The sequence below is a fragment of the Sciurus vulgaris genome, assembly GCF_902686455.1.
Source record: "Sciurus vulgaris genome assembly, chromosome: 2".
Lineage (NCBI taxonomy): Eukaryota > Metazoa > Chordata > Mammalia > Rodentia > Sciuridae > Sciurus > Sciurus vulgaris.
Window position 1 is genome coordinate 134,766,537 of NC_136462.1, and position 21,633 is coordinate 134,788,169.

General features: G+C 38.5%; 1 protein-coding gene across 2 annotated transcripts in view; it reads right to left on the bottom strand.

Annotated features, from left to right (window-relative positions):
• LRRK1 (leucine rich repeat kinase 1) overlaps positions 1 to 21,633 on the bottom strand; it is a 152,522-nt gene that overhangs the window by 84,889 nt on the left and 46,000 nt on the right. For both annotated transcript variants that reach the window (XM_079121755.1, XM_079121754.1), the window contains one exon: positions 2,450 to 2,613. In XM_079121755.1, the coding sequence (XP_078977881.1) occupies positions 2,450 to 2,613 (164 nt within the window). The remainder of the gene's footprint in view (positions 1 to 2,449; positions 2,614 to 21,633) is intronic.

The following is a 21,633-nucleotide window of genomic DNA, read 5'->3' on the forward strand; positions in this document are numbered from 1 at the left end:
TACTCTCCTTCATGGATTTTGATGACATGAATATTAGCTATTCAGTTAAAATACTCAAGTGTCTATCAGGATCTGCTCATTTGTTTTCAGTCTATTTTTCTCCCTATTTCCAGACTGGGTAATTTCCATTGTTCTACCTTCAAAGTTTACTGATTCTTTCCTTTATCCTCTCTATTCTAGAATTGAGACCATCTATTTTTTTAAACTTCAGCTATAATATTTTTAAGTTCTAAAATTTCCATTTAGTTCTACTGGTATCTTCATTTCTTTGCCAAAACTTCTCTTTTCTGTGATTTTCTATTTTTTCACTTATGTGTGCTCATATTTTGGAAGCATTTTTATGATGTCTGCTTTAGAATTTTTGTCAGATATTTCTAAGTTCTGAGTCATCTTGCTGTTGGTGTATGTTTGTTGTCTTTTTTTGTTGAGTTTGAGATTTTTCCATTTCCTCGTATGAATTTTTTTGTCTTTTTTTTTTTTTTTATTAGAACCAGGGAATTTGGGGCGATATATTTTAAGACTCTGAATCTTAAGTCTTGAGTTATAGACTTTACTAGTCACTCTGGTGGGTCAACAGGAGTGCCACTTCATTACTAGAAATGGTTAACGCCCAGGGGGAGGGACTGTTTGTTATTTATTGGTGGGCACAGGTGGGACTTGGGTTCATCATTAGGCTTGCTACGATTCCTTGCTGTCTGGAAGGAGGAGTGTTTTTTTACTAACAGGTAAGTCAGGAGATGGAAGTGCATGGTCTCCTCTGATAGGAGAGATTTGTTACCAACTGGAGGGGGATCAATATCCCAGCTCCTTCTCAGTCACTCTGGAGGTAGGGAAGATTGGGAAAGGTTGTTACAGACTGGCAAAGGTGAAAGTCTAGGCTGTCCACCTGGCCCCTGCGGGTGAGGGTTGGGGCTGGGGCTGCAGGCATTCCTGTGGTGTGTAGGTTGGCTGTTGCCTATAAATTTTCTGCTTGCCCCTTGCCTGGTTATTTAGCTCAAGACAGCAGGTTTTCCTTGAGGATTTTTTGCCTGTATGTGTTTGTGTTTCTGGGTTACCAGCTTCTGCAGTCTCCTGATATGCATGAGGTAAAAAGAAAACCTCTAAGTTCAGTATTTTGTTTTGTTGGAGTGCTACATGGTTTCCTATGTCCTGGGCATAGTGATGTTTATGAGCCATCTGTTCCTGTGGATAGAACAGTTAGGCCATGGCCCCATATAGAAGAGGGGCCCTTTCCAAATACACTGTGAATTCACAATCAGAGGAGTTGCAAATGCCCTCCCCTCAATTCTCAAGCATGTTGTACCCCAAACCTCTTAACTTTCTGAGAACAGTTTAAGAATCAAATAATTTCTAACACTTGTTCACTGGAGACATGTTAAGCCTATGTTAATCAAAATAATATAAATAAAGCATCCACACAGTTTCCATGATAACTTCCAATTCTTACACTCTACAAGGGCAAGAATGTGGCAATGGCCCTCTTGAACAGTTGATGGGAGGGTTAATTTGTATAAGCTTTTTGGAAATATGTTTGGCATATGTTCTAAAACTTTAAAAATGCTCATATATTCTCAATTCCTACCAGTCTATGCTAAGAAAATAACCTTACAATAAGAAAAGAATTAAGTGAAAACATTCACTACAGTATTATTTTGAATTAGTAAGAAATTAGAAATAATCCAAACAAGAGGAGCAGCTGAGTAAATTATAGGTTCTCTACCAGATGGAATATCATGCAGCCATTGGAGGTGACACAATGAATTTATAGTCATGCAGAAAAATTTTGACATATTATGTGAGAACAAGAAGTACATGCAAAACTATATATATATATATATATATAACTCTATTTATATTAGAAGTAACAACATATGCTCAGCTCAGCAAGCTGGAAGAAAAATACACAAAAACTGTTAAGTGGGATTGTTTGAGTATCCTAGAAGCATGGTTACATTTTTATTCTTTCTTCTCTTACTTTTACAGATTTTCTAAATTTTCTCTTTCGAGCTTGTGCTATTTTTATAATGGAAAAAGAGTGTAAAAGAATACAGTTGGTTAAATCCACAGATGGTATTTTATTCTTTACATATAAGTTACCCTACCCCTTAAAGCTTTGACATGAACAGGTGGGGAGGGGCTTGCTTCTGTGACGACAGTCCATGAAGAAGTCACCTCAGAAGGAATGGTACCCACAAGTCTATGTGCAAAATGAGATATTTTCAGGACGCAATTAAAAAAAAAAATCCTCATTAAGATCATGCCAATAAGGGGCTGCGGATGTAGCTCAGTTGATAGAGCACTTGACTAGCATGCCCAAAGCCCTAGGTTCAATCCCCAGCACCACAAAAGAAAAAAAAAAAAAGATGTCGATGAGAAATGAATCTGAGCACTAACCCTCATCCAAACCAGGACTGCAATGGTGGCCCCGGGGGGTGCAAATTCCCCCTACCTTTTCCAGCTGGGATGTGCATTCTTCACAAGCCTCCCTGAGCAGGTGGCGGGCCCTGCTGAAGTCTCCCTTCTTGTATGCGATGTGAATGTCTTCTGTCCTGGGGGACCGTGCTGTGGAGTCCCCGCCTGTTGTAGACAGTTTGCTGCCCATAGCCCCAGCACCTGCATGGAAGGAAGCACACACACCGTGTCACCGTCACTGCCAGTGTGCTTTGGAGAGTGATAGGAGATGACAGTAGAGGGATGAGCTGTCTGTGACATAATTCTGGGGGTTGTAGGAAGAGAAAAGATCGCCCCGAAGTGCTGTCGTCACCAAAATTCGTCACGCTAGGGACCTGCAGCCTTCAGAAAGAGACTTTTTGGAGTTGGTGCAGAAGCCAGGCTGTCTGCTCACCAGGCAGTTGAGCACAGCTCTGGTGATTCTGCAGTGAGTCTGTCACCTGGAACCATTCCAGAGCCCGAGGGAAGCTGGTGTGGGGTGCTGGCTAACTCCACAGACAGTAGGGGAGGAGCAGGGGCTTTGGTGGGAGAAGAGGTGACCCAGATAAACTGCCCCACTGCTGTGTTCTGGGGGGAGTGGTGGATGGGGTCATTCTGAGGGTGTGGAAATCTACAGGCTTTCCCAAGCCCCTCCTTCTTGGCTAGAAAACCCCACAGAGGGCACAGGATTTAGGATCTGTAGCCCTCAGGTCACTCTGCCCCTGTGCAAATAGGACACACTATGATCTTGGGCAATTTCCTGGAAATCAGAGCCTCCAAAATGTATTTGGACCATGGGTGAGACTGATCCAGGATGTATGTAAGATGCCACCTGGCTGTCATTCTGGTTATCTGAACTTGGCTTCTGGGTGGAGCACTCCTGTGAACCCTGGTGGAGGAAGGTACAGGGCTGCTCCGGGCCAGTTGAGCACCTGGTGCTGCTTGGGAGGGGAGACCAGTCTTGCAGAAAGCTGCAGCGCTGCAGGGATATTTGGTAAACATGGACACTTACTGAGTAGCTGGGACATTGTTAAAAACCCTGCTGGGTGCTGAAGATACCGAGGATACAGCCCCTCCCCTGATCAATGGCCCACTCTTGAACAGTGGTTCATAATTAGGTGTCTATGGGACCAGAAAGGATGACAATCACACTTCAGAAGTTCCCCAAATGTCATAGACTTGTACACAAAATTGTCTGTTTGTGTATGTAATTTTCTCTCATGAGAAAATTCATGCTTCTACCAGATTTCCCAACAGGACCAGAGTTAAAACCTTATCTCTATAGACATTACAGGAAAAAACTCCAAAGAATGAGGACTTAAATTCTGATGTGTTGAGTGGTAGTAGAAATAGGAAGAGAATTCTATTCATTTTTGGCCAAGTTTGCAAAGCCAGGAAGAGACAAACAGGCTGGGGGTAATCAGTTCCATCTTTCTGCTGTCTCTTTGAAGGGATTAACCAAACAGGTTTTATCTTGTTTTTTTCTTTCTAATGTAAATACTGAGTAAAATTGACTTCTGAACATACACATCACAAAAGTAAATCGCATAGTAGCAGCTACCATTTGGAAAATTAAAAAAATTAATTTCTTTAGAGTAGAATATGCTAAACTAGGATCTTGAATAGCCCCAGAAGCCCATGTGTTAAAGGCTTGGTCCAGAGAATGATGCTACTTGGAGTGGTAGAGCCTTTAACTGGTGGGTCCTAGTGAGAGTTCTATAGGTAATCAGAAACATGCTCTTTTAGGGGAATTTAGGAAACGTCTCCTTCTTGCTCTTTGCTTTTTGGCCCTAAGGTAAGTGGTTTTGCTTTATCATATGCTCCCTCCATGATACACTGCCTCGCCACAGGCCCAGAACAATAGGTTATTCAAGTATGGACTGGAAACTCCAAAACTTTGAAACAAAATAACCCTTTTCTCTTGACGAGTTGATTATCTTGGGTATTTTGTTATGGTGATAGAAAACTCCTTAATGCACCAAAAAAACTACAAACTTAGAAATAAATGTAGCAAGAGTCAGGAAACATCTGTACACTGTAAAGCATTGCTGAGAAGAATTAAGCAAGACCTATATAAATGGAAAGACTTCTGTTTGTGAATTAGAAGAAAGTTAAGATGTCAATTCTCCATGATTTTTATCTATAGATTTAATTTAAACCTAACATTAATTCCATTAGTCTTTTTTTTTTGGTGTAAAAATTGACAACCTGATTCTCAAATTCATATGGAAATCTGAATAACCTAGAGTATTCAAAGCAGTCTTGAAAAAGAAAAAAGATTGGAGAATTTACAGTACCTGGTTTCAAGACTTACTGTAAATCTATGGTAATCAAGACAGTGTGGTACTAGTATAGACTAATAGCTTCATTGGACAGAAAAGAGAGTTGAGAAATAGACCCATCCTTGAACATACAATTGATTTTCCACAGGAGTGCCAAAGTAGTATAATGGGAAAAGCAACATCTTTTCAGCAGATGGTGCTGGTATAACTGGACATCCTCATTGAACAAAAAGATCCCTGTCCCCTGTTTTCACCATACATAAAACTAGTTTGAGATGGACAGTGGACTTTCCTCTAATGGCTGAAACTACAAAGCTCCTAGAAAAACACATAGAAGAACACCTCCATGACTCTAGAGGAAACAAAGTTTTTCAGATGGGTGCTTTGGTTTGAGTGTCCTTCAAGGGTCCATTGTGAATAAAGTCTTGTTGCCTAGGATGTCACCATTGGAAGGTGGTGGAAACTTTAGTGGTTTGAGACTCTTGGGAGGTCCTCAGGTCCCTGAGGGTATGAAGGGGGTCATTCTTATGTGACCTCCTTGTAGTTCTCATAGTTCAAAATGGGATCACTTGTTTGCTCCTGTATGTGTTCCACTGTCTGCCATTCACTATGAGGTTCTTAACAGAACTGAGCTGATGCAGACACTCAGACCTCTAAAACTGTGAAATAAACCTCTTTTTCTTCATAAATAGCCTGTGTCAGTTATTTTAGTATTGTGATGACTTACACAATAAATCACAGAGAACAACAACCATGAAAGGAAAATTGCTAAATTATACTTCATCAAAATTAAAACACCTGCTTATCTAAAGATACTACTGAAAGATGAAGAGGTGAATTACAGATTGGAATAAAATATTTATAAAATATATGTCTGAAAAGGAATGGCATCTATGGTATAAAAACTCCTACAACTCAATAATAAGAAAAACAACCTAATTAAAAATGGGCAAAGATAGAACGGTAGAAGATATTCAAAGAGCTTAATAGTGTTAGTCATCAGGGAAACAACCACAATGTGACACCATGACCCTCCCACCAGAATGGTTAAATTTTTTAAAATGCTGACAGTATTGATAAGGATGTGAAGCAACCAGAATGCTCATGTTTTATTAATTAGAATGTAAAACGTTACCACCACTTTGGAAACAGCTCTGATGGCTTTATAAAACTAAACATGTGCAAACCCTCTGATTCATCAATTCCATCCTTAGATATTTATAAATATACCCCAAAGTTATACAAGAATGTTCATAGCAATTTCAGCCGTATTTCCAAACTGCAAATAGCCCAAGTGTCCATCCAAAGGAGAAGAAATTAAACAAATATGGTATAGTAACTACTGCACAATAAGAAGGAATGAACTATTGCTCTATGAAATGACTGATAGGAATCTCAGAAACATATTGCTGAAAGAAGAAACCTGGTATGAAAAGGATGACATTTATATTCTGTTCTAATCTGGGTTGGAAAAAATCCCCAGAAGAATCATTCCTGGGGGCAGGGTAAGCAGTGACGTTCAGCAAGAGAGGGGATAAATTCATCCTCTGGGTGGATGTCTCCAAGTCTTGGTGGAATTTGCATCGCACAGTTGTTTTTCTTGTCAAAACTTATCAAAAAATCCATTTAAGTTCCGTGCATTTCACCTTATATACATCTGATCCAAAAACGACTACAAAAATATCAAATGTTAGTAAATAATATGCCTACTGAAGTATATAAGGTTGAATTGCACAGACATTCGAATGTACTTTGAAATGCATTAAAACGAGATTGTAAAAATGTGTGAGAGCAATTTTAGAACATGTTTATGGTACTCCAGGTGGGGGCATATGTGTGTACACTGGTGCAATTCTTTCAACATTACTATGTTTTTGAAATTTTTCATAATACCATATTTGGAGGAAAGGTGAATCAGAATACCATGTCCTGAATAAGGCCAGCTGTGGGACATACCGAATGAGCTCCACACTGACACAGAGAAACCCTACTTTGTAGGACGGCAGAGCCACGCTGCTTACAGAGCAAAGGCCCTTAATGCCAGGGTCTTCACAACTCCTGAAGCCATGGTTTGCACCAGTTCACAGGGAACTGTTCTGAAATGCCATGAAAACGAGTGGTCGCCAGACAACTGGCATCATTCCTCAAATGCCAGTGCAGGATTACACGGCCTGTATAGAGATTACTAGTTTCTTTGGCTAGGTATTTTTGGAAAGAGGAACCAAGAAACGGCTTAGTATGAAGTGGTAATACATGTGCATAAAGCAGCTTCGCTTTCCAACATGCACTGACAGTCCCCATAAATTATTTATGGTCAGAGACCCTGAGACATCTGAGAGCAGACCAGAAGGAGAGAAGCCATTAGCAGGGGTGAGAGAAGGAGGCAGAATCACCGCAGCATCCTCCATCAGAAGGGGGCACTTAATTATGTCATGGCTTATCTTGCAGAATTAAACAAATATTCTCCTTATCTAGTAAAAAGCAAGTGTGTGTGCATGTGTGTGTGTGTGTGTGTGTGCACATGTGCATGGGAGAGTAGGAACAAAGTAATCTGTTTGTGTTAAGAACATAAATCCAAGTGCAGTTCAAGTGAAGGGACATTGTGATGGTGGGACTCAGTCACATGTAGGTCACATGGTGCATGTCAAATTACAAGAGTGATTTATTTTAACATGATTTAAAAATATTGCCTATGTATGTGGAGTGAATGACATAAGAACCTGCAACTTGCTCAGTTCTTGTTACATTGTTCAAAACTGTGCTTTTTGGTTTTGAATCTTTCTTAAGTTGCCTGGACAGCATATGGCCACACTCACTGACCCTGTGAGCTGGGGCTATCGATCAATGAAAGTGTTGGAAGGACATGATGGGGCTGGGAAAACACCAGTTGATGTGTGTGCATTTAATCGACACTGCCAACCTCATTTAATTTTAAGAAATCATAAAGAGAATGGTTAGCAGACTAAAAGAAAAAAAAAAAACCTCCAAAATTCTAACAATTAGCATTAAGGATGAGCTGTGGGAAATTAGGGACAGGCGTAGAAAAGACTTTTCTTCTTAATTTTCCAAGTTATTTATAATGGAATGATATGACTGCATTATTGAAAACTAAGAAATCAGATAAAAACAAATACATTCTCATTGATAAAACTAACTAATACATAAATATATCATGGAAAAGGCAAAAACTGCTCCTTATCAATGTTAGAGACATCTTCTTTCCTTGGAGAAAAATGTTTTCATAGAAATTTTTTTTTTTTTTTTCCAAAAACACTAGTTTTGTATCTGAGAATCTGTTACCTTTGATTTAAACTTTAAACACTGGGGAATTAATTTATACTATTTGAGATTATTCAGTTTTCTGCCCTTATTTAAATTCAGTTATTTGTACTTATCCATCAATTTTTCCAAATATATTCTTTTATTTCATAACACACCACTGTTTTAAATATATTCCTCGTGCAGATTTAAAATTCATATTAAAGCATATAAACCTCTCAGAGTGATTCTACTTCAATGAGACATTAATGTTCCAAATATGTAGCAAAAACCACAAGGAAAATAATAGAACATCAGAAAAATTTAGTTTCAATTTTTAAAAAAATCCCTTTTGTGTATTATAATTGTGTCATTGTTTTCCTATATAGCAATTAAATTTTCAAACACATACACACACACACTACTACAAATGGGATTCTCACTTGCTTTTAATGCAAACTAATATATTTAACCAAGTACTTAATTAAGAAAAGCGGGAAGGGTAAACCAAGAGCACGGTCCATTTTTTAATGCTCCTTGTTTGATTTTAGCAGTCAACTGGAAGTAGGAACCAGTGAGAGAAAAATATAAAGGTAGTAAATGGCTAGAGTTATGGACACAGTACATAGAGTTATTTGAGAATACAAGAAACACGTACAATACACGCTGAGCAAATAAGTGCACCATTCTTGGTTGATGATGAATGCTAGCATTGGCAATACCCTGGTACTTCAGTGTACTGGATGTGGATAGCAAGTTAAAGTTCATTATGTAAAGAAGTATGTGGTTAAAAAAATTTTTAAACCTATACAGTCAGAACATCATTTTGTCCTTGATAATCACTTTTAATTTAGCATCCTATTTATTAATAAATACTTCCATTATTTATGTTCCATTTCATCAGTCATTTCAAGGAGAGATGAGTATAGCTGCCAATAACTCAGTTTCTAAATACCATTTCCATAATTTTTGTTGTAAATGAACAAATTATTCTGACTATAGAAATCATTCTTATCTTTCAGTATTTTGGGACAGTAAGAAAACAGAATTCCACAAATATTATGGGGTAACTCTTGACTAGGAACCACGTCACTTTTTGCGATAGCTCAGTGTGCTATTCAAGCAGACCTTGAAAGACACCTCCTTTGTTTGTCAGTCTCTGAGAATGTTCTGTCCTGATGTCATCCTCAACTTTTCTTCTAGAACAGAATTTACTAAGTCATCTCTCCTAACACAATGATTGGAATAAACTTCTCCTTCAACTATTTTACTCTACAACTGCAGAGCAATGGAGCAATGGATATGAAAGTGGCTTCAATTCTGTTAAGTTCTAACTTTGACCTCGTGTGTGTGCGTGTGTGTGTGTGTTTGTGTGTGTGCGTGTGTGTGTTTGTGTGTGTGCATGTATTTCTCTCTTCCTCATCAAAGAAAATATGTACAATGGAAGACAAATAATGTTTGTCAATTCAAAATGTGTGGCATTCTCACATTTGAAAGGCACATTTGTGTCTCTTTGAAAGGACACTGCCATTTCATTTGTGCATCTGTGACATTTAAAAAATTGCATTTACCCCCATCAATAGAGTAAGAAAAAGTAAAATTGCTCCATCAATCCAGAGCTCCTTGCAGGACAAACACAAGTAAGCTTTAGGATGCTACCAACCTGATCATAGTTGTTTAATGATCTTCCTGGGCCATCCTCCACCGAATCCCCAGTGACCACAGCGCCAGGGACAGCGGGATGGACTGCCCAGTAACTGATGCCCTCCCAGCCTCTGTGGCCCTGGGTTCACCGTCCTTCAGCCGGCGGGCTGCTCCTCTCTTCCCCAGACATCACTCGAAGGTTTCAGCCTCAGCAGCAGTTTTCCTCTCTGGGTCACATTACTGTGAAATCCAACCCTCTGTTTCTTCGGGGAAGATGCAGAGGTTGCAGGGTGTGTGTGGGGGGAGGATGACACAGCCCCCAGGGTGACCCTCCGCAGCAATTCCCTTCTGGCTCCAGATGGCTGGTTCTCACACCATCCTACCCGTTACTCCACCAGATCAGAAAAGAAAGCAAGAGCAATGGCCGGGCTGGGAGCTCACACCGACCAGCTCTAGCTCAGAGGCGAGCGTAGCTCAGTTCAGCGAGGCTTCCCTGCACAAACTTACAACATTTTTGTGCCTGTTTCACCAAACCATTGGGAATATTTGTTAATAAAAAGGAGATGGGTGGTTATATAGTCCATGGGGGAGGGGAAAATTATATCAAAATCCTATTTTTCTTTAGCAATAAAAAAATACAATTAATCCTAAAATAATATGTTACAGCCACTTGACAGTGAAATTTTTAAAGGCGTACAACATTCATTGCCAGCTACAGGGTGGTGAAATTGGCACATTGTAAGGTATATTAGCCATTGTGGGAGACTTTGCAAGTGACATGACTATTTCAGAAAGCAAGAGGAAAATCCTCTATGACAAACCTCAGAAAAAGGTTGCACTGGTTCACCCGTGGTTTTCTCTCCTAAATATTAACCTGCAGAATAATGTAGCACTGAACTTTGAAACTGCTCTCTTTAGTTACCTGTAATAGTTGAAGGAAGAACTGGCCAATGCCAGGGAAGTAGGGAGTGGCTTAGAGTGATGCCGAGGGCTTGTGGGAATTGGGCTTGATTTATGTGATGTAATTTAATGTTCATGGCAAAGCTATGAAGCACATGTCCTGGCCACCATCTCACAAATGATGGAGGCCAAGATAAGACATTGGCCACAAAGTTATAGAACTAGAGAGAGGCAGGAGTAAGAGTGGAAGCAGCACTTTCTGACTCCAGAGCCCATGGAGTTTCCACTCATCTGCTCTCCAGTGTAGAACCTCCTGGAACTTCCAAATGATGGACTATTATGCAGCCATTAAAACTGTTAATATTGAAGACTAAGGAGCAGTATGAGAAGTACTTAGCATAGTAAGTCAAAGCATAGGATACAGTACATAAACTAGAAAACATCATGGAAAAATACATAACAAAGAACACTGATTGACACACTTAAAAAATCTGCAGAATGAAAGCATTTATTTCAGGTTTGCAGACTGTGTGAGATTAAAATGTTTTGGGAGAAAAAAAGCAAGTTCCTAATGAGTATGGATAATATACATCGTCTATTTTTTTTGTTTGTAACAATTGTCTCTCTATCTCTGGAACACCTGAAGGGTACACATAAATGATAGTGACGTTTGCCTTTAGTAAATGAAATGACTGGAGTCTTTTTCTATTTGTGTTTTCCTGTGTTTTCAACCTTTTTCTCTTTTTGCACCAAGCTCATGCTGCTTTTAAAATCAAAGCAAAAAATGCACTAGTGGATGTGAGGGCGATCTGGCTGTGATAAGCGGATGATGACACTTAATGGGGGGTGTGAGGGGGGCAAGAATGGAGGAAGGAAGGACTGTATAGAGGGAAAAGAGGGGTGGGAGGGGTGGGGGGAAGGGAAAAAATAACAGAATGAATCAAACGCCATTACCCTATGTAAATGTATGATTACACAAATGGTATGCCTTTACTCCATGTACAAACAGAAACAGCATGTATCCCATTTGTTTACAATTAAAGAAAAATAAAGAATGCTGGAAATAGAGTAAATGTAGATGAAAAAAAAATGCACTCCTTTCAACCTGACTTAATCAGCTAGTTCTGTGATGGGATTACTGACACAGAAGCATCTGTATGCTCTTAACCATACCAGTCTTGATTCTGTTGCTCCAGAAAAAAAGAAAGAGCAAGAATATCTCATGAAACAGTAACTGGTACAGATGACCCATATTTTAAAAGATTAAATAAAATGGTCTATAATAATAGTTCATGTTTCAGCAATGCTGCTATTTGTTGAGCCCTGCCAGATGCTCTGGGAAATACCCTGCTTATATCTGCCTTCCTCCCAACACCCAGGCAGGCTGGGCTTCTCATCACCACTTAACATGAAGTGACCACTGTTCTGGGTGGTTAGGGAAGCTGCCCACCCAGTTCCCAACAGCACAGCTTAGACTTGGACCCTTGCCATCAAAGCCCACACTTCTGCATTCTAGGCTGTGTGTCCCCAAGCAAACATAAGACCTTACTCTTCATATAATGTAAGAATTAATTCTGCCTGGTAAGGACATGGTAATTAAGGTGAGATGATTCTACCTCATTGGATGGAAAAGCCAGAGAGGAAATGGAAGCCAATTCCTCCATGATTTTTCTGTAGCGGCAAAAGAGAAACACAGCAATCCAGAGTTACCAAGACTAATTCTTTCCTAAATTTAGATACTCTTCCAAAAACTCAGTTACTTATTGCTTATTCATTCTAAAGATATTTAATATCTCCTATGTGCTGAGCTAGACCCTGGGGACACAGCTTGCTGAGACAGGCAGGAACAGCTTGAATGTGAGCTGTATTCTTCCCAGAGTTTGTTTTTAAACATCTACAGCAGAATCCATGCCCTTTACCCAGCTAAGGGTGCTTGAGGGACTTGGGATGGTCAACAGATAAAAACTGAGCTGTTAAAGAAGGAAAAACCATCATTCTGAGAAAATGAAAACCACAGAAATAGAATAGTTCCTTTACCTTATATCCCATGACTGTAATATAAAGTGGTACAATCGGAAGACATGAAAGATAAAAAAAATCATTCCTAGTCTAATCTTCAAGGAAGTGATTGTGGTTATAAATACTGGATTCTCTTTGACATACCAATCCTGCTTCCAGGAACTGACTCCAAGGGAATCATTCTACACATTTAAAACACAGTCTGCAAAAATCTAAACAAAAGCTATATGCATAAATACTGTTAAGCAAGGAATGAAGGCTATAACAATTACGAAATGCATTCAAGTAGACAGATACAAGTCAGTTGTAATGGTGCAGACTATAATCACAGCTACTTGGGAGGCCGAGGTAGAAGGATCCCAAGTTTGAGGCCAGCCCGGGCAACTTAGGAAACCCTGTCTCAAAATAAAAAATAGAAAGGGCTTGGGATGTATCTTAGTAGCAGAGCACCCCTGGGTTCAATCCCTAGCACAGAAAAAAAATACATAAATACAAGTAGACAGATATAGCAACTGCACATACAGGAAAACCAAACCACCACCACCAACAACAAAAATAAAACCCCAAAATGATTCTATTTTTTTCTTATGCAGTGAAATTTGAGGTCACTTTTTGAAATGTTTTTCACTATTTTCTGGTCATTTTTTTGTTACTACTATAATGATAAATTTTTTTTAAAAAAATATGCTTTTTGGGTTAACAAATTTTTTTCTAACTGAACCCAACCTCCTTTTAGCAATGATGGGCAAAAAGGAAGGAAGAAAATATCTCAAATTAAAGAGAACATTTAAGATGAGGCATCAAGCTGGGAGTGGTGTCACATGCCTGTAATCCCAGCAACAACACGGAAGGTCGAGGCAGGTGGATCGCAAGTTCAAGGCCAGCCTGCGCAACTTCATGAGACCCTGTCTCAAAATGGAAAGTACTTTTTTTCCCAATGGTATGGGGATGTGGCTCAGTGGCAAAGTGCCCCTAAGTTCAGTTCCCAGTACCACAAAAACAAAAAAAAAAAAGATGAGGCACCAGATTTTTTCCAGTAGTGTCTCCTACTGAGAACTGTGCTAAATAAAACATGTGGCAACAGAAAGAACCGTTATTCATAGGCTGGGGTTGTGGCTCAGTGGTAGAGCGCTTGCCTGGCATGTGTGAGGCACTAGGTTCGATTCTCAGCACCACCATGTAAATGAATGAATAAAATAAAGGTCCATCAAATCTAAAAAAGAAAAAAATTAAAAAAGAAAAGAACTGTATTCAAATAGTGAGAGTTGGGTTTAAGCTCCAGCTTGACTCTTGAACAGTTTCCTGGCCTTTGGCAAGCATTTAAAATATCTGAATATCATCATTTTCTTGTAAAAGAAAAATGGCACATATAAAAGATTGTACAATATATATATACCAAATAAATAAACAAAAAGAATAGCCAGCACACAAATGGGCCCTGCCCCTTTATCTCCACCCCAGATGCCTGTGAATCAACTAATTGCACTCTCATTTCCTCTATGGACCTCAGGTTTCTCCTCCCTTTTCTGGAAGGAGCTCCTGCTCCTTCTTTCCTTATCAAATTCTCCTCCCTCGGGACCCAGAACAGATAATGCTCCCCAGGGAGGACTTGGGGAATTTCCTGTTGGGCTTCCCTCTCGTCCTCCCACCTGTACATGGTCTGACTTGGATTGTGGCCTGCCCCCTTGTGAGGGTGCCTGTCAGCCTCCTGCTCTGCCCACCCACTGGGCCCCCAGTACTCGTGTCCACAGGTGCCTTGTTCATTTGAATTGACATGATTGATGTCAAATGCCTGAGGAGTAAGATGAGAACCCCAGACGTTATAGTTTTCAGACCATGGGCCAAATGTCTAACAATTTCAAATAATGATAATAGTAGGCAGCTTGTATCTAGAGCCCACTAAGGGTTGGGCCAAGTTCTAATCACCTGCCGTACTCTCATCCTGACCACAAACCCTCTGAGCTAGGTGCTGTCATCGTCTCTAGAACCTAGTTGGCAATGTGCCCTGCACAGAGCAGGTACTCACTGTAAATTCCCGACTTCAATTTATTGACATGCCCCACCCCAAGAAAAATAAGTCTCTGCGTGTCACTAAGGGTTCAACTATAATCTTGCCCATCTGCAATATTGTGTAGTATGGTCCCAGAGCATAGAATTCTCCCGGTAAAAGAGAAGAGTAATACCTTCAGACACTTTTAAAATTTTTCTTGCCAGGAATGGCTTCATTTTGGCTTGTCCCCCAGCCTGCCCTAGAGTCAGTCTGTTTACAACACTTGTTGGGATCATATTAAGTCAAAGTTTACACTATTTCATGATAATATTCTGGGACTTTCCAATTCATAAAAGGATCTGAAGCCTTAGTTACACAAACTGCCCAGGAATATATGGTTGTAATGTACTCACAGAGAAAGAGGCCCCAAAGCACAGAGAACTCTAGAGTGGGACCACCACGTCACAACCTAATCTCACCCCCTACCATTTGCACCCAGCTCTGGGGCCCTGGCATATTTCCATTGCCTCCTTCTCTCTACTGTAAAACAGGAGATGACAACAGCACTTAGCTCAGAGGGGTTGTGGCCAGGATCAAGTGAAAGAGAGTGTGGCAAGTGATCAGAACTCAGTCCAACCCTTAGTGGGCTCTAGATAGGTGTCCCCTACTATTGTTTTTATTTGAAATTAAGTCAGACATTTGGCCCATGGTCTAAAAACTATGAAGTCTGGAGTTCTCATCTTACTCCTTAGGCATCTGGGAATCAATCACGTCAATCCAAATGGACAAGTTGATGGTTTTTCAGAATTTTGTTTACTTAGCTCTGGGTCAGACATGTGGCCAAAAAGTAGAAGACAAAAGCCTTCAAACAGTGCTAGGGAACTGAGGTATGAATGCACCCAAAGTGCCTGAGCATCAGTTCTAGGCAGGACAGTATTTGTCAGTGGGCAAGGTTGAATCCTACAGGTTGCCCAGCATATAGCTGAGCCTCAATGAACATTCAGTACGTAGATGATATGTCGAAAAGAAGAGCCCCAGTTGCTTACTTCGGCAGTGTTCTTATCTAAAAATGCTGCTTTGTACCACTACAAAAAATCAACAAACACAAGAGAAGATAGCAAAAGAGAAAGAAAAAAAAAAGAAGGCAACTATGGAACAATCAAAAACAATAAAATAGCAAGAGTAATTCTTTACATATCAATAATTATTTTAAATGTAAATGGATTAAAATTTCCAATCAAAAGATACAGATAGGCTGAATGGATTACAAATAACACAAGAATCAACAATATGTTTGCCTACAAAACACTTACTTTAACTTTAGGGACACACAGACTGAAAGTGAGGTAATTAAAAGAGTTCAGGGATGGTTACACTTACATTAGACAAAACAGACTTTCAGTCAAAATCTGTCACAAGAGATAAAGAAGGTCACCATATAATGATAAAGGAGTCAATTCATCAGGATATAACGATCATAAGTATATATGTACCCAACATTGGAGCACTTAAATATATAATGTAAATATTAACAGAACTGAAGGGAGAATAGATAGCAATATAATAACAATAGGAGCTTTTAATATCCTACTTTCAATAATAAATGGATCATACAGACAGAAAATCAATAAGGAAACAATGGACTTGAATAATAGTGTAGGCCAAATGAATCTACTAGACATATATCAAACATCTCATCCCAGAGTAAGAGAATACATATTTTTCTCAAATGAGCACAGAATATTACCCAGAATAGATCATATGTTGGTAGGTTGGGGATGCAAAAGTATTAACAAAGTTAAGAAGACTGAAAATATATCAATAGTGTTTCTGACCATGTGGTATAACTAAAATGTTATTATAGAAGGAAAATACAAAATTCACAAATATGTAAAAAGTAAACAACATGCTCTTGAAAAACCAAAGGACCAAGGAGGAAATCAACAAGTATCTTTAGACAAATGAAAATGGATATATAACATACCAAAATTTATGGAATGTTTTTTTAAAAAAGGCAGTTCTGAAAGGTCAGTTTGCAGCATTGAGTACCTACATTGAAAAAAAACTCAAACAATAAATTTATACTCAAGGAAATACACAAAAAACAAACAAAGTCCAAAGTTAGTAGAAGGAAGTAAATTAAAAAGTGGGCAAAAATGAATGAAGTAGAGACTAGAAGGACAATAGAAAAAGATCAGTAAAAATAAGAGTTGTTTTTTGCAAAGAAAAGTAGAACTGACATACTTTTAGCTAGACTAACCAAGAAAAAAAGGGGAATCACTAAAATAATTATAAGTGAAAGAGGAAACATTACAACTGATAATATGGAAATAAGAAACTTATGAACATTTACAGATCAAAAAATTGGTTATCTAGAAGAAATGGATAAATTTCTAGATATATGCAACCTAGTGGGAATGAATAATGAAGAAATAGACAACATGACTACACCACTAAAGAGTTGGAAGACTGAAACAGTAATAAAAAAATCCCCCAACAAAGAAAAGCCCGGGGCCAGATGCATTCAGGGGTGAATTCTACCAACATTTAAAGAAGAATGCTAATCCTTCCTAAATTCTTCCAAACTCACTTATGGGACCAGCATTATCCTCTGACCAAAACCAGATAAGGACACTACAAGGAAAAAAAAATTATAGGTCAACATCTCTGATGAACATAGGTGCAAAGATCCTCAACAAAGTACTGGTAAACTGAATTGAGTAAAACAGTAACACCATGATCAAGTGAGGTTTATCCCTGGAATGCCAGGATGATTTATCATATGAGATTAATAAATGTGATATATCAGCAGAATGAAGTATAAAAACCATATGGTTATCTCAATGGATGCAGAAAAGGAATTAGGTAAGATTCAATATTCCCTCACAGTAAAAATTCTCAACAAGTTAGGTATAGAAGTAATGTACCCCAATGCAATAAAGGTCATATATGATAGATCTGAATTATCATCATTCTCAAAGGTAAAAAACTGGAAGCTCTTCCTCTAAGATTAGGAACAAGAGAAGGTTGCCCACTCTCGTTACTTCTATTCAAAATAGTATTGGAAGCCTGCATCAGAGAAATTAAGCAGGAAAAAGAAATAACAGGCACAGAAACCAGGGAGAAGGTATTCAAATCATCTCTGCAGATATATGAAGACTCTGCCAAAAATCCTGTTAGAACAGTAAAGTTCCAGGACACAAAATCAATTAAAAAATAAGCTGCATTTCTAGATACCAACAACAAAGTATCAGAAAAAAAATTTTTAAATTTCATTTATAGTAGCTAAAAAATACTTAAAAGTAAAGTTGACCAAGGAAGTGAAAAGTCTGTATGCTCAAACTATGACACTGGTGAAAGAAACTGAAGAAGATACAAATAAATGGAAAAGTATCCCATTTTCATGGAAGAATTGATATTATTAAAATCTCCCTATGTCCTAAAATGACCTTCAGATTCAATGCAATTCCAAAGCTCAATGGTATTTTCTATAGAAATAGTGGGGGGTGGGGGGTGGAATCCTAAAACCTGTATGAAATCACAAATAAAACAAAACAAACCACCACCACAAATGGCCAAATCAGTCTTGATGGGGAAGAAAAAAAACCTGAAAATACGCTTCCTGATTTCAAACTGCATCACAAAGATATAATGATCAAAACAGTAGGTTTCTTGCAAAGAAACAGACACATGGACCGATGGAATAGAAGAGAAATCTCAAAATAAATTCACACATAATAATCAACTAATCTTTGTGAAGGGCACCTGGAATATACAACAGGAAAGGATGGTCTCTTCAATAAACAGTGTTGGGAAAGCCAAATCTTCAAGTACAAAAGAATAAAACTGGTTATTTATTTATAAAACTGGTTATTATTTATTTAAAAATCCAAAAGAGGATTGATCTCACTGATAAGTGGATGATGATACTTAATGGGGGGGGTGGGAGGGGGACAAGAATGGAGGAAGGAGGGACTGTACAGAGGGAAAAGAGAGGTGGGAGGGTAGGCGGGAAGGAAAAAAATAACTGAATGAATCAAACATCATTACTCTATGTAAATATATGAATATGCAAATGGTATGCTGTTACTCCATGTACAAACAGAAACAATATGTATCCCATTTGTTTACAATAAAAATAAATTAAAAAAAAAGAATAAAACTGAAGCCTTATCTTACATCATGCACAAAATTTAACTTGAAATGGATTAAAGACTTAGAATCTAAGACCTGAAACTTCTACAAGAAAACACAGGGCAGGAACTCCTTGACATTTTTCTTGTCAGGGATTTTTGGGATATGACACCAAAAAGCACAAATAAACAAGGGGAAGTACATCAGACTAAACAGCTTTTGTACATTGAAGGAGTCAATCAACAAAACGAAAAGGCAGTCTACGCAATGGGAGAAAATAGTTGCAAGCCACATATCTGATGAGAGGTTAGCATTCAAAATACATAAGAAAACTCATATAATTGGGTAGCAATCATACTGCTATTACTACTAATACTAATAATAATTTTTTAAACAGGCAAAGGACCTGGATAGACATTTTTTCAAAGAATATACAAAAGGACAAACATACATGTAAAGCTGCTCAACAACAATAATGTGGGAAAATATAAATGAACACCATGAGGTGTGTTACGGTTTAGATCTGGAATGGTCCCTAAAAGCTCATGTATAGAAGGCTTGGTCTCCCTGCAGCAATGTTCAGAGGTGGGGCCTTTGGGAAATGATTGGATACGGGGGCGCTAACCTTTCCACTCGAGTATACATCAGCGGATTCATAGCTGAATGGACTACTGGGAGGTGTTGGAAACTGTAGAAGGTGGGACCTACTTGAAGGTGGTGTGTCCTTGGGGTATACCTTCTCCTTGAACCCTTCCTCTCTCTTCCTGTCTCTGTTTCCTGGCTGCCATGAGGTGAGCAGCTTGCTCCACCAAGAGGTGCTGCCTCACCATAGTCCCAGAAACAATAGAATCAGCCAACCTTGGATTGAGATCTCTGAAACTATGAGCCAAAATAAATCTTTCCTCCTTTAAGTTGATTTTCTTAGATATTTTGTCTCGGCAATGAAAATCTAACACAAGATGTCACCTCAGCTGTCACCTGTTAGGAATGGCTATTATCAAGAGATAAGAAGTGTGACAATGGTGTGGAGAAATGTACAATGTTGTCAAGAATCTAACTTAGATATGTAAGTTACATATTCAAAGGATGTGAAATAAGCAGAGACATCTGTATTCCCGTGTTCACCATGGGATTCTTCACAATAACCAAGATACAGAAACAAAGTACCTGTTGATGAATAAATGGATAAAGAAAATGTGTGACACAACACACACACAGACACACACTGAAGTAGTATTTATTCTTTAAAAAAGAAGGTAAATGGGCTGGGGTCCAGTGTTGGAGTGCTTGCCTTGCGTGTGTGAGGCTCTGGGTTTGATCCTCAGCACCACATAAAAATAAATAAATAAAATGAAAGTATTGTATCCATCTACAACTAAAAATATTTTTTAAAAGAAGGTGGAGAAATTGAAGGGATATGAGTAGGAAAAGAACTCAAGCTATCACTATTTGCCGCTGACATGCTTTTATAATTAGAAGATTCAAAAAACTCCATCAGAAAACTTCTAGAACTGATAAATGAATTCAGTAAAGTAGCAGGATATAAAATCAATACGCGTAAACTAATGCATTTCTATTCATAAGTGATGAATTCTCTGAAAGAGAAATTAGGAAAACCATTCCATTCACAATAGACTAAAAAAAAAAATACTTGGGAATTAATCTAACAAAAGAGGTGAAAGGCCTTTACAATGAAAACTACAGAATACTAAAGAAAGAAATTAATGAAAACCTTGGAAGATGGAAAGATCTCCCATGTTCTTGTAGAGGCACAAATGACCATACTACCAAAGGCAGATTCAATGCAGATTCAATACAATTCCATTTAAAATCCCAATGACATTCCTCATAGAAATAGAGAAAGCAATCATGAAATTCATCTGGAAAATAAAAGACCTTGAATAGCCAAAGCAATCCTGAGCAGGAAGAGTGAAGCAGGAGGTATCACAATACCAGACCTTGAACTATACTACAGATCAATAGTAACAAAAATGGCATGGTATTGGCACCAAAATAGACAGGCAGACCAATGGTACAGAATAGAAGTCACAGGGACAAACCCACATAAATACAATTACCTCATACTAGACAAAGGAGCTAAAAACGTACAGTGGAGAAAAGATAGCCTGTTCAACAAATGGTGCTGGGAAAACTGGAAATCCATATGCAGTAAAATGAAATCAAACCTCTCTCACCCTGCACAAAATGGATCAAGGACCTAAGAATTAGACCAAAGACCCTGCAACTAATAGAAGGAAAAAGTAGGCCTGAATATTCATCATGTTGGCTTAGGACCAGGCTTCCTTAACAAGACTCCTAAAGCACAAGAAATCAAAGCAAGGATCAATAAATGGGATGGATTCAAACTAAAAAGTTTTTCTCAGCAAAGGATACAATCAATAATGTGAAAAGAGAGCCTACAGAATGGGAGAAAATCTTTTCCACACACACTTCAGACAGCACTAATTTCCAAAATTTATAAAGAACTTACAAAATCTTACACCAAAAATACAAAGAACCCAATCAATAAATGGGCTAAGGAACTGGACAGACACTTTATAGAAGAGGATATACAGGTGATTAACAAATATATGAAAAAGTGTTCAACATCTCTAGTAATTAGAGAAGTGCAAACTAAAACCACTCTAAGATTTCATCTTACTCCAATTAGAATGGTGATTATCAAGAACACAAACAATAATGGATGTTGGCGAGGATGTGGGGAAAAGGCACACTTTTACATTGCTGGTGGGATTGCAAATTGGTGCTGCCACTCTGTAAAGCAGTATGGAGATTCCTCAGAAAACTTGGAATGGACCCACCTTTTGACTCACTCCTCGGTTTATACCCAAAGGACTTAAAATCAGCATACTACAGTAATGCAGCCACATCAATGTTTACAGCAGCTCAATTCATAATAGCTAGATTGTGGAACCAACCTAGATGCCCTTCAATAGATGAATGGATAACAAAACT